Raw genomic sequence first — 17,156 nt, 5'->3', positions numbered from 1 at the left:
CCCTTCTATGCAGACCTGGTGAGGCTACAGCTGGAATGCGGCACCCAGTTCTGGGATCCACAGTACAAGAGAGATGTGAAGCTCCTGGAGCACACAGAGGGTGAAAAAGATAAGGTGAGAACACAACTAGGAGAGGATCTCATCAATGTCTATCAGTCTCTCAAGGGAGGGTGTCAAGAAGATGGAGCCAGGCTCTTAGTGGTTCCAAGCAATAGGACAAGAGGCAATGGACAGAAACTGATGCACAGGAAACTCCACCTGAACGTGGGGAGGAACTTCTTTCCTTGTGCAGGTGTAGTGGAACAGATTGCCAAGAGGCTGTGGAGTCTCCTTCACTGGAGATATTTGAGAACCATCTGGACACAATGCTGTGCCATGTGCTCTGGGATGGCCCTGCTTGAGCAGGGAGGTTGGAGCAGACCATCCACTGTGCTCCCTTCCAACCTTGTCCTTTCTGTGATTCTGTGATTTCATGTTATCAGGTTTTTGCCTTAGAGATGACAAGTACTTTTATTTTTAGTTCTGCTTAGAAAAAACAAAAAAATAGATTGCTTATAGAGAAAACAGAAATAAAATGAATTAAAATAAAAAACTTAAAATAAGAGAAGTATTGGTAAGGATTGTGCCTAATTGTGTATTCAATGAGAATAGCAAGCTATAGAAAGCCAATTTTCCCATGTAGTATTTATTATAATGTTTCATTTAAAAATTCAATTGAAGAGCTAAAGATGGCATAATAAAGACAGATGACCTCCTCTGCAACAGAGTTGTAAGAAGGCAAAGGATAAAAGTCTCTTTTGATGTTCAGAGAATTAGGGAGCAGGTTAGACAGAGAAGTTTTAATTTTCTGGTACATACCAAGAGAAGTGGCACAGTATCAAGATGCAGCAGATGAAATTACTTTCTGAAAAAAAATTACCTGCTGAGTTTAAAATGCTTATTTAGATGGTACATTCACTAGGAGAATGACTGAAGGAAGCAGCTGAGCCTGCAATTATTTTTTTAAATCTGGTTTGTTTGTTCCTTTGAATTAGTGAAGGGGAAGGTATGGTCTCACCTCACTTTACTAGTGGCAGTTATTCCTGCATCAGAGGTGGCAAATGATGACAAAGCATCTTCACTATTTTTAACAGTTATTTTAAGCAAGTTTTCCAGCATGTGTTTCTCTCTGTGTAAGTAGAAATGCCAACGTAGATGTACAAAAATGGGAACAGGGAAACCAATCTATCTTTTGTTAAGACTGCAACTTTCAAATTTGATGGTGGGTAGTTTTATAAGTAATCCTATCTTCTAGTGGAGCAAATATGGAAAAAGCTTTCTCAAGGACACGTGGTATTTCAAGTAGCTGTGACCTGTTTCTTTTTTGTTCCCCAGTGAAGTCCATTTCTCTCCCTAGGGTGTCCTGTTTTTATGCCTTTCCAGCACGTTCTCAGAACTGAATAGCTTTCTTACAGATAAATAATATGGTGTAATATATTGTGGGTGGTTTGTTTACTCAATTTCATATTAGAAACACATGCAAACATTTATGTGAGAAAACACAACTGAAGAGCACGGCAATTCTGCAATCGTAGCCGTTTATGAAGTTCTTGAACTTAGGGATTCTGTTGTTTTGAGTGATAAGAGAAATTTCTTTTAGGTGTCCATGTTGTTCCCATGCTCACTCTTCTTCTTACTTCACTGCCCTTCCCCTGGCCTTATTGCTTTCCTCATTGCAGCTGCTCTAAAAACAGACAGAAGTCCCGCTTTGGAAACTCAACCAAAGAGTTGAGTTCCACAGCATCATATTTATGTAGGGCTCACTATACTTAAGTTAGCTTTCACTGGCAATTCAGAGGCACACTGAAATGTTTGTTGTCTTTATGAAGTCTTCCTCCTTGGGCCTGTGATAAAGAAGATTTACATTTTGAGACACTCTTTTTATTATATCTGTGGCATTGGAGCCACATCACTGGTCCATTTTAGCCTGCAGTGTGCTTTTCTTGGCCTGCTTCTCTCCCACTATACTCAGACAGTCTGTGAGTCATGATTCATGTTGACGCTCATAACCTCAGGACAGCATTTGATGATAGGCCTAGACACCATATGTAGCCTAATTATTTACATTTAATTTTCACAAACTGAAGATATTTTTCACTGTCTAAAAATGGTGATTGCCAACGAGGTGACAAGATTGGTTATTTGCACATTGATTTCCAGTAGTTAAATGGGTGGATAAATTGCTTATCTTAAGGTATTATAACATCTGCAGTTTCTTTATCATGAAAAGATTTTATATTATTTTTTTAACTACTGGATATATTTCTAAGTTAAAAGTAAATAGCTCTGCTCTGTTAGAATTGTTTCACTCAAAAGAAAAAAGTTTTGGGAAAGTGTTAAATAGTTCTTTGCAAATTCTATAAAGGACATCTGAAAACTTATGTGAATTATTCACAGCTACCTGTAGTACATATTTTGGTTTATATACAGAAAAATGTTAAAGAATTATTTACTGAATTGTAGTCTTCTATATGCTGGTAGTGACATGGATCTGTTAGTTGCTGCTGTCACATATCCCTTGTAATGATTTTCTTGTCATAAATAACCCATGGCAGTCATAAAATCTGGGCATAGGAGTAAAACCTGCAGTAGGTTCTCTTAGTCACATTCAAGGTCTGAAGTATAGCTTTTTTTCTGCCTGACATGACCATAAACTCTTTTTTCAAAGTTATGTGCCTCTCCAGATCCCATTTTTTTAATGAGATCTTCATTCGTGTAAAATCATTATGTATTTATTCCAATTAGATCTTTGTAACTGAGCAATCGAAGCAAATATGGTAAGCAAATAAATTGCTAATATTTGTTCTTTTAGCTTAAAAGATTCTTCCAAGTACCCACTAAAAGCAAATGTTATTATGCTACTTGTACACAAAATCTTACCTTTCATGTTTCTTGGGAGTATTTACCTTGGAAACACAATTTTTCCTTAAAATAGATATTATTCCTTCAGGTCTGGGAGAAAACCTTGGCATTTCAATCCTCCAATCCATATCAGAATTGACTATATGCTATATTGAAAATAATGTGTTTCTGAACAGGCACCAGCTGGCTTTTAAATAGACTGTTCCTCACAGTCTATGAAGGCTTTGGATGCCTCCAATTTCAAAGCCAAAGGACTTTATACCCTCTCCACTGCAACAGAATTTCAGAGTCTCAACTCTGAGAAGAAAGGGAGAGCTGCAAATGGAAACTGCAATATGATGGTGATGTCTTACCTTTCTAGGTGGCACTTCAGAAGTCTGAAAGCAAGTATTTGGGAATGGCAGACCAGTCATGTTGGTCTGCGATTCCCAAATTTGGTCAACAAATTTGTTGTGGTATGCTCACAATGACACCTAGATTCCTGTATATGATGCCAGCTAAAATAACAACCACAGCATAATACCTTCGTTTCTTACGTGTTTAGGAAAATATCTCCAACTTTGATATCGTTATGGAGTCTGATGAGGGCACCTTCCAGCCGTCTGGACTGGGTTTTTCTGGCAGTGCTGAAGCCCGGGATGTTGTGAAAGAGGTCATGACTCTGCTGCAGCCCATCAATGTTACGGATGTTTTCGACCCTGCAGATGGAACAGACATCGCTTACTGGATGAGGGACGGGGTGCCTGGTGAGTGTCCCTGGAGCCTGGCAGGGGACACTGCTCCCACTCAGCCCTGCCACGCCAGATGGGTGGTCCTGTCCTTTCAGAGTACTAAGAAATTCTTTCTCCCAGGGAGTAAAATTTACTATAGGTAAAATACATAAATGTTAAATGGTGACCAACAGAAATAGGACATAAAGTGCATTTGAGCTGCAGTTTAATAATGGTATAGATTATACGTAGAATAAAATGCCTAAAATCTTCTTTTCGGCTTTAAGGATTTATAATAATTAATCCCAGACTGGTGGTTTATAAATAGTAAACCAAGGCAGAGGGGAATTCTCCAATAGAGAGGAAATATTTTTTTAATAATTATTAGTTTTACTTTGAAATTCAGGGCTTTTTCTCTCTGTTTTATATGCTGGAGAAACAATGTTTTTGAGATGTGACATTTAAAAAGCTATTAGTCATTAGGGTGTGATAAAGGGGTAGAATTCTGAAAAGTTTGAAGTATTTTAGGGTTTTATTTTGAGGATTTTATCTGTCTCCGAATGAGGAGCAGCTTGTTGGCAAAGAATCTTGTAAGCTATGAGAGAGAGATCCACCACTGGCAGCACCTCCATGCAGGAGACCCCCACACTAGCACAGAGACTTTCAGAGCACAAGAATCCCAACCAGAGGCCAGCCTGAGTGAATTTCCATTTGAATAATAGTAGAAAGGAAAGTTTCATAACAGTGGTATTAAAAAAGTTATGATCAGTTTTAAATTTTAAGGTTTTCTCCTGTATTTTATGGCTGAAATAGGCAGGCACATTTCTCATGCTAGTTTTACTACTTGCTACTATATGCTTAGAATCTTTTAATATTTAATTAACTGCTGTTTTTTACCTTGTGGAAGAGAGTGAATCACAGAATATATTATTCTTAATTATGGTCAGAACCCCTTGCTTCTCATTCAGGGTGCACAGAGATACCATAAAGTTAACTGCTTTGATAAATGTATGGATGTCTAATTTTGAAACCAAAATATCTATACTGCGCAAGAAGTATGGATGAATGGATATTATTAAACAGTTAGGAATTCAGCTTCTGTCCTGCTCTCTGGGTGAAGTGGAATTGGTTCAGTACCATGGCATGCAGCTGTGACAATGGTGTGCTGAGTTGATTGGAGACTGTAAGCACTACCGAGCGGCTGTGGCCATGCATCATCCTCCACAGCCTGGAAGTGCCTGTGTAAAGATGTCTGATCCAGAATTTCAGACCAACATATCTGTGTTTTAGGTGGAATATAAGAACTCACTACTCAGCCTATGTTTAGAAAATACAAGGGTATCAGAAGGGTATCCTAGGTAAAGTGCTGGGATCATTCCAGGGGGTCCCTGGGAACTTGCCTTGTGCTTCCCATCTGAATGTGACAGATTATGGAAGAAGAGAGAAAAATTTAACATTCAAATGCCTTATCTCAGTTGATAATGTGAGTGGTGCTTGTGATGGCAGTAGGTATTGAGCTCTTGCACACCACCTCTCATCAGCTGTGGTGCACCTGGAGCGTAAGCAGCTACAGCTTGCCATGGTCCTCTTGATTAGTCTTTGGGCTACTCAGCAGGAGCAATGCAGGACAAAGCCCTCTCCCATGGACATCTGTACTCCTCAGAAAGCATAAACTATGAAAAATATAAACCTTGGGAATATAAGCTCAACCTTGGGAAAACACAAATACACCAGAACCAAGACCTCAGTTTTTAAATAAATCTGATTTGTTTTCCTATTAAGAATTTGTCACATTAATTGATGGTGGATTTTTTTTCTGTCTATAGCTTTGGTTCATTTAACTTCCTGTTAAGCAAATAGCAAAGTGTTCTTGCAGCATAAAGGAACACTGATTCTTTTCTTCATAAAGCTCCAGTGCAAAGAAATTAGCTCCACTAAAAGAATTTTGGCTGCTTTAGATTATATTTCATGCTGTTCCAGGGAGAAGTCTAAGACATCTTCTAATCTTCATGCCTTGTCCGCACTATTCTCCCTGCTTGAATGAGTCTTTATGATATATAATAACATCGAAACAAATTGAACACTCTGTAACAGCTTTTATAATTATGTTCAATTTAAACAAGCAGTCAAGTGTTGACACTTCATCAATTTTATTTAAATATTTTCCTGCAAATATACTTGGTGGCTTTGTTTCTGCAACAGGGAGAGAAAATATGGTGTACTTCTTGAACAGTAAGAATGGTTTCTGGCATAATTTCTTCTGAGTTTTCCCCTTTTCAGTGTGAACTAGATTCCAGGATTCACCTTAGTAGATGCTCTTAATATTTTTCTCCTCCTACATCTTTTGGTCTGAAAGATCCACAGAGAGTGACACCAAATGTGTTTTTCAGAACTGTTCATAGCTGAGATAGGCAAAGAGACTGTAGCTTCTTAATCTCTGCTATTTTGAGCATGTTTATTTTTGATGGACATGCAATGAAATGCTACTAAACAGCAGTGATTATTCTGAGATTTTAGGATGAGAGAGGCCATGAGTTCAGAGTCCTTAGCAAACCATAGACTGAAGCCTAAATAATACCTCTAAAGCACAAGCAATGTGATCTGCACCAAACACAGCACTCTAATTCTTTGTGACTGCAGAATGTCAGAAATATTTGTCAGTGGCCTTTACATTGGATTGTTTTGAGAACACTTCAGCCCAGCAGTGAGGAATGTCTGTAGTTGTGGTTTTGCACTGATACCCGGTTTTCAGCTACTGAAAATATTTGTATAACATTTCTTTTGCCTTTTCATTAAGCATAAATCAGAGTAAAGGGGGGGGTTTGTGGTGTTGTATTTTATGATGTGGTTTTACAGTTTGAGGGGACCATTGATTGTAAGACTGCTTATTTAATAATTAAGCAATTATCTTCCTCATCTTTCTTTTAAAGGGTTCAATACAATTTTTTTTTTTAATTAGGTTAGGGATGTATCCAGATAATGGCACATAAAGCTGTTCCTTTGCAACACTAAATCCCAATTGAGTTTGGCTAGAATTTGCAGATATAAGTGGGAAGATAGGTTGATTGGCTTTATTTATTTGGTTTGTTAGCATACTTTTTCACACCAGGTTTCCTCAGTGTCTGAAAGGGTTAAAAATTATTAAGCAAGCCCTGCTAAATCAGTGCTGGGATATTCTTGTTGAAAAAGTGAAGCACCTGATGATTGCAGATACTTGATGATGACCAAAATGCTTTGAATGTGATTTAGAGCAGTTCCTAAGGTAACAGTCCTGGGTCTGGGTCAGCTTTCCCTGCAAGAATCTGAGAAGGGGGAGATGAAGTGGTTTTATTTGTATTATGGAATCCAGTAAACATTAGTTCAGCTTTAGGTGTTTGGGGAGATGAAAAGAGGAGTTTTTGTGTTTTTGCAGAGGAGTGGCTGTTGTGACACATTATTTCCAGGAAAACTGGTTCAAGGATGCTCCTTTCTGCTTGTCAGGGAGTTTATCTGTTGCTGCAGTGCTTACAATGGGAACACTTGTCTGTTAGGATCTAAGCTGTATTTGAGATCAAGCTGACCCAGGACATCAAACAACTCCCCAAAGGCATGTTTCAATTCCTCTTTTAAAAATCAACCAGTGGCCTAAAGGTGAAGCTCCTTTTACACTATCACTTTGAACCTGGATGTTTGTTTGTGTTTCTCTGTCTCCACAGTGACTTGATTTTTTGTTACACTGCATAAAAGGAAGAATTGTTCTTCCAGAAATTAATAAACCAGTAGTCCATTTAATTTTAATCTTTCTTCAGAAATCAAAAATTCATTGCTATTAGTCATTCAGATGTGGCAAACAAAGGCTATAATATATAATTTCTCTCATTTTTACATATTCATAGTGCTTTTTTATTACCTTTATCTAAAATATACTGTATTTTGGCCTGAGACACCGGATTTTGACTCGGATTATTTCTTTTTGTATTATGTAAGAGGTTAAATCTACCCCTTTTCTGGAGCATGCTGCCCTCTCTTAGCCCTGTCCCCATCATCCCTGTAGCACCAGACTCAGGTGCAAGCCTGCTGCCACGCTGGGGCCAAGCCTGCTCCTCTGCTCAGTGTCAGCCAGGGACATGTCTGAGATAGCAGCATAGCAGGAAAACTCCTGGACTTGAGGTTGCCAGCTGGACATGAGGAAGTGAGCAAACTCTCTTTCCCAAATTATGAGTGAATAATCCCTGTTCATTCTTGGCTGTGTCACTGTTTGGAAGTGATTCTCCACTGTGGTGCTTGAAATGCTGCCTGTCAGATTACCTGTTTTGTATTGCCCACAGGCTCGGGCAGGCTCTTTGGATCCAGTTTTGAGCTTCTCTTTATTCCCAAAAGAGTAAACCCAGAAGAAATATCAGATGTACAGTCTAGGGCTTCATAAGCCAATGCTGAAAAGCCTTGGATTTGATGCTGCAGGGGTAAAGGGTGTTGCACTTGACAAAACTTTCCTACAAGATGAGAGAAGGGAGGAAAAAAATCTCTGAACAGGAAGCATCAAACTTCTTCACTTGACTAGGTAGCATTTGCGTCACTTGCAATTTGAGATTTTAGCACAGGAAATCACATGTAGGGCCCCAGGTATTTGACAAAGCGACAAACTCAAGGCAAATGTCTCCTCACTTGCAAAAAGCTGGACAAAACTCCTGAACACTACTCACAGAACTAAACTTTAGGGACACTGTTATAAGTACCTAGGTAATTTTAGGTACTCCATAGCTGCTACATTTTTATATTTGCTGAGTTCCCGCTGCTCTGGACATCTGTTGAGCACAGCGCCAATACAAACTACTGTTTGCATGAGGAAATGAGGGCTAAAGGACTTATGGTGTACATGCATGTCTTGCCTCAGTCTTGATCTCAGAAAGTCTGAGATATACCAGAACTGTTGTCTCATACTTAGCAATATGGTATTGCTTTTTCTGGGGCACTCTTTTCCTTTTGAATATCTTATTTTATCATTCATAAATTCATATTTATCATCGTGGTGAATGAGTGTGTTCCACTGCAAAAGCCAAATCATTTGCAACTTGGGTGGTATTAAATTAAACCAATATGCTAAGAGAGCAATTATAATTACTTGGCACTTTAGGAACCTACTGTTAGTGCTAAGGCTATTAGACCCATTTAAAATCTTGATTGCAGAAAGAACTGTGTGTATTAATCTGTAAAATAATTCATCTATTCTCTAATTTATCATTGTTCCAATAAAATGGGCTTTTGAAATTAGAAATTACTCTGGAGTAATTAAATAAATTTAATATGTTGCAACTTTTTACGAAGGTCAATTCCTTAAAAGGCACATAGTTTAATATAGTATCTCAGTCATATTAGCCTTTCATATGACCTTCTCTGTTTTTAATAAAGTCTTTGAGAATAATAATTTAATGAAAGGAATAGTCTGTAACTTCTGACATGTTCTTATAAGTTGTGCTCTTAGACTTCCAGACAAATTTGACAATACTTTACATACAATTGCTTCTGCCTTTGCTTGGTTTAGTCTTGTTTTGGCACAATAGAGTATTGTCTACTTCTAATCATTAACAGGAAGCATCAGATTTGCAAGGGTATTTTTGTTTCACATAGACTAGACACAGACCATGCAAAAATGCATCTGGGATAATACTGTTGGAGAGAGGGATGGATTTGGGCAATTGGGCACAGTGCCTGAATGCAAATTTTCCTGGTAGTTTTAAGAGGGCTTTTGTATTATATTTCTCATTAGCAATTCAGGCTGTTTGAGTCTAAACAAAGTCAAAGTGGATGAAAACAAACACCTTCTTCCAATAACGTTAGCGAGCTCTAGAAGAACGTTGCAGACTTGGTGAATTCTCTGTCATTTTGAATGAGCAAAAGATGACTTAGGTGACCTTCAAAAAGTTCGGGGTAATTCATGCAGGAGGGATGGACTTGATGCAGTAGATAGAAGATGAAATTCTCTGCCATGTGTTACTCAGAAGGTGTGATGGTAATGGCCTTTTCTGGCCTTAAAATGTCTGTGAATTTGCCAGTAAATACTACAAGCATTTTCATAATGAAATGCTTCTTTCTTATTTAAGCCTCACCCATTTCAGAGTAGATTTTTTAATATCATAAACTCTTGTGTTTCATTTGTACAACATTTAGATAATCCTAATTACGGTTACAAAAATAGAACTATCATTAACTTGCCGATCCCAGAGGAAATTTGAACTGTGAAACCAAAATTATTTGCAAAATGCTGAACTTGTAAACACATTACTGATTTCTTATTTTATTTCTAGGTATTCTTTTTGGTATTTGTGATGCATTTTATTTGGCAAAGTTTTCTTGGTGGTCACAAGTAAAGAATTACAGCACATGGGTGAAGTAGCTGGTATTCCATGGCTCTTAAAATTTGTTTTTTAATAAACTGAGGCAAAACAGCTTTAAAATAATTTTGTACTAATATTACAATAAATTAGTTTGAAACACTGACATTCTGACAGTCTTTTAGGATCCCAGAAGTAAAACTGTTCCAGTGCTTTCAATCCAGTGCTAATATATAAGATCATTAATCTAGTAATGAAAGTTTAAATTGGGCTGTTTAAAGTAAAATCATAAATTGTAATGGTTCTTGCACTTTTTGGCTGGTGGACTTCTTTCTCTTATTTTGTCACTCTTCTTCCTTTGAATATCACTAAGTTTATACTTCTTTCCTTTTAGATGCTTACTCTTTAAAAACTTACGTAAGATTGATTGTCATAAGTGACCCTTTTAATAAATAGGTGCTTCCTGGAAGCATATACAATTCCTAAACATCTCAAAAAACTTCAATAAATTTGCTTCTCCAGCTCACCTTTTTAGTATCAGAATATTCTTTGTCTCGGAAAAGTAACACTGAAAGTATCCAGCCGAGGATCTCATTCGGATGTGGGGTGTGGTTGTTTTTATTCTGGCTGTGTCTCTGAGAGACATCTTAATTCTCTATTGTTTGCTGCTTAGGAAAGCTGAATTCTGTTTCTGTGGGTGGGAATACTGTTTTTCAGATGGAAGTATTTGCCATTTGTTGATCCTAAAAAACAAGTGTTCTACATTAGCACACAGAGCTCAGCGTTAGCATGTTAAATAGGCATTTCGGAAGTACAAGTTAGTCAAGCCTTATTCCTAGAACTGTCCTTGGCTTCAGTGAAGCTTATGCAAATAATTAAGTAAACAGAAAGAAAACATAATAATAAAAAAAGAGTTTAGTCAGAGTTCTGTAAGGAATTTTGAGATGTTTGCCAATGGAAATAAGTGAGGAAGTAAAATAAGATCCTCTCCACATTTTAATTATTTTTTCGCTTTAGAAATTTCACTGTATGAAAAATAAGACACATTGATGGTATGGAAATGTTGTGAGATTTCTCACCAAACATATAATGACCTAGAATGGTTGTTAGTAACAACAGCAGAAATATCTGTGTATTCATAGATTTCATTCCTGGAAAACAAATTGTAATGGCATCAGTATTAAAAGCTGAATAAAAATAAAGCACTCAGTAGCATTCCAGGAAAACCCCATGTATACTACTCTGGTTGGGAGGGACAGAGGTGAAATGTATTAAGGTCTGGCTTGCAGCTCTCCAAGTGCTTTCCTATATGAAGTCATATGATGAGCATTTCTAACAGGATTCCTCAGGGCTTGCTTCTTCCTCAACTATTTAGTGTTTCCGTTGGTTTGGAGTCAAGTTTAAAACTAGAGCAGAACACAGCTGATGTAATTGCTATATTGGATTGATAAAGAATTATGAGAACAGGCTGATCAGCCAGCATGATTGTCTCCTCTGGCCAATTTGTTCACACCTTTCTTGCTCTGGAGTCACAAATAGTGTAATATTTAGAAAATATCACTTCCTTGGACCTGTTGGCTGCCCTATTTCCAAAGAGGCCCCTACATTACCTCATTGCCACAAGATTTTGATGGTGCCCCTTGCACAGCAGTTCCTGTTCTGCAGAACTGCTGGTGCACCTCCCACCATTTCTGTGGCCATGGGTTAATACAGGTTTGGTTTTGTCTTTGAGTTTTCTGAAGTCCATGTCAGGCCACTTCTGGATTTTGAGCTCTCTGAACAGCAGCTCTGCCTTCCAGCATACAGAGCTGCTCCTTTCACAGATTTTAGGAAGACAGAGGCCACCCCTGTCATCTGGATCATTGCTGAGGATGCAAAAGTGCTAACCTAACAGGGACCCCTGGGCATCACACTGCTCATAACCAGCCACCTCAAACTGTTGATGGTGACCCTTTGGGCCCAGCCATCCAGGCTGTTTTCCATCTACTTTTATTCCATTCCTCAAGTCCATAATTTTCCTGGGGACTGAGTTTTTCTACTTTATAGTTCATAGAATCATCACAGGATTATAGAATGGTTTGTGTTGAAAGGGACCTTAAAGATCATCAAGTTTCAACCCTTGCACTGTGGTCAGGGACACTTCTCACTAGGTCAGGTTGCTCAGAGCTCTTGAACACTTCCAGGGATGGGGACATCCACAACTTCTTTGGCAGCCTCTGCCAGTGCCTCACGACCTCACAGTAAAGAATTTCTTCCTAACATCTAGTCTAAACTTACTCTTTTTCAGTTTGAATCTGTTCCCCCTTGTCCTGTCACTACATGTTCTAGTAGAAAGTACCACTCCATCTTTCTTGTAGGCTACCTTCAGGTACTGTAAGGCCACAATTATGTCACCCAAAGGTTCCTCTTTTCCAGGCTGAACAATCCCAGTCTTTCAGCCTTTCCTTGTAGGAGAGGTGCTCCATCCCTCCAATCAACTTAGTGGCTGCCTCTAGACATGCTTCTGAATCCTGCTGCTTTAGATTTTACATCAGGAATAACATTTGCCTTTTTTCAGTCACTGGGGTGTTTTCCTAATTGCCACAACTTTTCCTGTATGATAGATAGCAACTCCCCAGTGGTATTGGTCAGCTCCCCCAAGCAATGCATCCAGCAACACTGATTTTTATTTGCCCTATTTGGCTAAGTAATCCCTGACTTAATTTTCCTATACCATGAGCAGTACCTCTTCCCCTGTCTTTCCAATTCTGCTGCCATGCAGAGACCTGAGAGTTTTTAATTTTAAGCTACAGAAATTACTTCCTTAGTATTCTTTCATTGCTTATTATGACTAATATAGCAAATAATATAGCACTTCAACAGCGGTTTTCTCCCCAAAGTTCCACAAGTTTTACATGGAAAGGAGGCTGTAGAAACATCTCAGCTGACTGTTCAAGGCACACTGGAGATTTGAACCAAGTATGATTTTGATTCAGGATCTGAATACTTTTTAGTGACAGAGTTTTAGATATTAATCAGAAAACTTGTTCCTTCCTGAAGCAGCAAACACCACACACTTTCATTTGCAGGGGACATTATAGGTGTAAATGTCTGAGGCCTTTGAAGAATGCTTTTGATAGTAGTCCAAACTGAACGAGTACAAAACTCAGAAATAATTTATAAAGACATCTTCTTCAAAAGAGCAAGTTCAAAATTATTCCAGTGGCAGCCTTTCTAGGACATTATTCACATTTATAAACCACAGAATTGGAACCTTTCTAAGTGTTTGTCTTCAAAAGTCATTCTACAGGTTGGGCCTACCGTGCAATTGAATTTCTGAAGAGCAGAATTCATTGAATACCAATTTATTTTTCCCATAAATCCCTTTCCAGTGATATTATATATGTTTTAATGTAACAATTTCAGTCAATTCAGACATGGTCAATGCAGACCACAGAAAAATACTTAAGTGTGAAAGAAACTGAATATACATTTGTATTTTGTATTGGCAAATCCTCAGGAAAGGATCATGGGCTGCATAGGAGGGAAGGTACAGGGTTACTGTTCTGTCTGACAACATCTGCCATAATCACTGAACACTTTGTAGTTCCTCAGTTTCCCTAATGATAACAGTTACCCAAGGGCTGCTTGTGAGTTCCCTTCTGTCTATAAGGTGCAATAAAGAGGAAGGAGTCATCATTACCTTCCTAATTAAGCTGCTCCATCTTCAGCTGGATTCATCAGACCTTGCAGCTGTTTAGCATAAGAGCTTCACCTGAGCAAATGTTGTAGCGTGTAAAGAAAGGAGCAGCCTCGGTGGAAGCATAACCTTCCTATATATGTATTTTAGGGGCACATAAACAAATCTCTCTACAAGGACAAAGCATGAATCTCAATAACAGAAGCAGTTTATTGGAATTCCCCATCCAAAGAGGCAGGAAACCTAATTAAGATATATTATACCTCAGGGTGAATCTGTTCACAGCTCTCAGCTGTTTTCAGTGCCCATGACAGAGCTCTGTCTCAATTGCCATGTGGGGCCTTGGAAATCAACCAAAAAAAATAGGCACTTCTCCTTTTGCAGTTCAGTTTATCAATTATGTTAAACACAAGCAATGACCTTCTGAGAAAAAAGAATTTTTGTAGTTGTTGCTGTTTTTTTTAAAGAAAGCTGAAGTAAAGAAAGCTAGGGATTTTCAGACTCTACTCTCCAGACTCCTGAGAGATTGTGGATTACTCCTAAAAATGTACAACCCCATCTCCTGCTAGGAGCACAAGTTTGTTGTCAGTGGATTTGATTATCCACTTGTTGTCAGTTGGGATAGTCCGTGTGTTAGAAAATGATTATGGATTTAAAATTGGAAGCAGTTGAAAACCATTAATGTGGCATTGTGGAGGAGAAAGAAGCTGAGCAGCTTGGTTTCTCAATGGGTAGATACTCTGTCCTACAAGCAAGACATGGGAATTCAGAGCACTGGCATTTTACAGCTATCCCAAATTCCTTTGGGGATGTGCACAAGCGCCTCACCTCATGAAAAATACTGAAAACAACTTAGAGTTGTTAATTAGAGATAGGAGACAGGAAAAGTTAAATTCTCTGTAGACAAAGATTATTATGAAGAATTCTAAAGCAGGGTGGTTTTACCTAAACAAGGGTTGTCTTGATTGCCTGCCTGTTTCCCCCCAAATCCAAGACCATGGCAACAACAACCAAAGCACAATGGGAGTTGATGGGAGTTGATAGCTGAGAAAGGAAAGTGCTCCGTTGTCCATCTCTGGTCAGAGCTATGTGAAGAAACAAAAAACAAAGCTATCACTGGTGAAGTCACAGGAGTGATTTTCAAGATTTTTTTTTGCCTTACATTCCTTAAAGGAGTAACTCTTAGAGGAATAACTTTTAGCACTGTTTTCCACACACATATGAATTGCAGTTCATGTGAAATATTTTGGAGTGGGACATTTTTCTGATGTAAAGCTCTTGTTCATGAAATAGAACAAGGTTACTCCAGAGATCTGGTGCCTACTTGCTCTTTGCAGGGTTCACTTGGAGTGGTGATCCTGAATTTCCCTCTGACTCACAGGACAAACTTGGCTGGAGCCATGGGTCAAGCCAATTGCCAGAAAAAGAGGATCTCCAGTCTGTTCAGCAGCTATTTCAGAAAGCCACACAAACAGATGAGATTTCAAAGAACCACAGAGCTGGCAAGGAGGTTTCTACAGAACCTCTAAGTATTCTTGATTCCAGCATGGTTTTGCCAATGTCCCTGTCATTTCTTTCACATTTGTTTAAGCTGAACTTGAAGACTTACTGTAATAGAAACATTATAGACCAGATGGCCTGTCCCAGTGCTATTCTTAGTGCTTAAGGTTTTTCTCCTATCTACCCTATTCCTGCTACAATTTAAGAACTTTAACTCTCATTTCTTTTAATTGTGAACCAAAAGACATGGTTATTTATTTCCAATTGCAGCAGGTTTTTATGTGAAGTTGATTTTTTCCTTGGTGTAGTAGTTAATGCTTGCACCTCTTGATCATTATCCTGAGTTGTCTTTTCAAGTATCTCATTGGTGAACATCACTTAACCAATTCTCATCATGCTCTCAGTGCCCCTGCCATATGTCCCTGATTTGTGCCATCTCATAGTGAAGGAAGACTCTACTCCATTTCTTTAGTCTATAATGAAAATAGAAAATAGTCTCAGACCCATATGATGCCCCAATCTAAAGATTCTTCCGTTTTTTACTCTCTGAGTATATTTTTCATGCCATTTGGATCAACCTTGCAGTATACATAATTTCCTTTTTCACTTCTGGGGTCTTTGGTGATTAACATAACTTGGAACTTCTATACATATTTTATAGGATCAGAAAGTTAGTTCAAAGGGAGCTGTTATGTACACCAAGGTTCTGGACCATCCTATATTCTGGTAACATCTGGAGATCACAGAGGCACCCACTGCTTTGGGTGCCTGACATTAAAGGCATTGATCCTAGGTGTATGTTTTGGGCTTCTTCATAGCTAGAATGCATTGCAGAAGTAGTTTCTCTCAGTAGATTAGCTTTTTTGTTCAAGAAAAAAGATACTGAGATGTGTTCATTTATATAAACAAGACCTATTTTGATGAAATTAGAATACAGAATAACAGAATTGTGAATATTTCACTAAGAATAAGCATTTAAATAAAATATAGAGTGATGATAAATATTAAGTTTTTAAGATTTTATTTCATGTATGTATTGAGTCAAGAAAATACACATGAGTTGAGTATTTGTTTTCGCTGCTTATTTTACTTTATGAGAAAAGTTTTGTGTGACTTTTTTCATTTGACTTGAGAAAAGAGAAAAGCAGAATTGTATCATTTGCTGCCCAGTGTTTCCTACTTCTGCTTTCCATGGTCTGCCTCTCCTATGGATTCCAGGAAGCTGCAGGTTTTGCAGCATCATGTATCACTGCAACAAGATAATATGGGTTACAAATTATTAGTTTAACCAAAGGAAACCCATCTTTATCCTGTACAAGATGCTGTCGGGACTGTGATGCAGGCAGGAACCAGACTAGTTCCAGGTTTTATTGGATTGACCATTTAATTTAAGGTAAAATCCACCAACTAAATTATTATAATCTCTGGGGGGAAAAAAAGAAAACTATATGAGAGATATATGTAAGCAGCACTGATATATGATAGATAGTAACTATTCACCATTTGTAATGTAACCAGAGGATCAGAGCATCAGCACTAACCAGCTTTAAGACACACTTCTCTGGACAGGATATAATTGAAAGGAGATATCATCATCACAAGATGTTTTGAAGACCAAGATCAAACACACGTTTAACGAGGATGGAATAGTGCATGGGAGAAAGGTCTGGCAAAGGCTGTCCACCACAGAGATATGAAGGCAAGCTTCTGTCAGAAAGTCCTTAAACTGTTGATGGCTGGACAGGTGTGCTGAAGGACGAGACCCCTTTCTCCCATTTTTTCTCAAAACATAGGCTTCTACCAGAGCGAGGGAAATAGGCTGACTGAGTCTTTGAGATTTTCCCCAGTTCATCTGGTTTTCTGTTCTGTGTAGTGCTGTAGACTAAGCACTGCTAAGTAATTGGGTACCAGGCTGGCAATAGATGTTACAGTCAGTACCCTTTTAGATGCAGGAATGTTCTGTGAGTTAGTTAAAGTGTTAGATGAATTAGTTAAATAGTTACATGTAAATTATGATTAAGTCTTTCCTTTGAGCCTTTATATAATGTAAATCCA

General features: G+C 38.2%; 1 protein-coding gene across 2 annotated transcripts in view; it reads left to right on the top strand.

Annotated features, from left to right (window-relative positions):
- The window catches only part of CPQ (carboxypeptidase Q), a 149,203-nt gene that overhangs the window by 117,188 nt on the left and 14,859 nt on the right, over positions 1–17,156 (top strand). For both annotated transcript variants that reach the window (XM_063172044.1, XM_063172055.1), the window contains exon 7: positions 3,446–3,647. In XM_063172044.1, coding sequence (XP_063028114.1) covers positions 3,446–3,647 — 202 coding nt within the window. The remainder of the gene's footprint in view (positions 1–3,445; positions 3,648–17,156) is intronic.

Source organism: Melospiza melodia, chromosome 1 (assembly GCF_035770615.1).
Source record: "Melospiza melodia melodia isolate bMelMel2 chromosome 1, bMelMel2.pri, whole genome shotgun sequence".
Taxonomy (NCBI): domain Eukaryota; kingdom Metazoa; phylum Chordata; class Aves; order Passeriformes; family Passerellidae; genus Melospiza; species Melospiza melodia.
The sequence above is the reverse complement of the archived record's forward strand: the minus strand, read 5'-3'. Positions and strand labels throughout refer to the sequence as shown.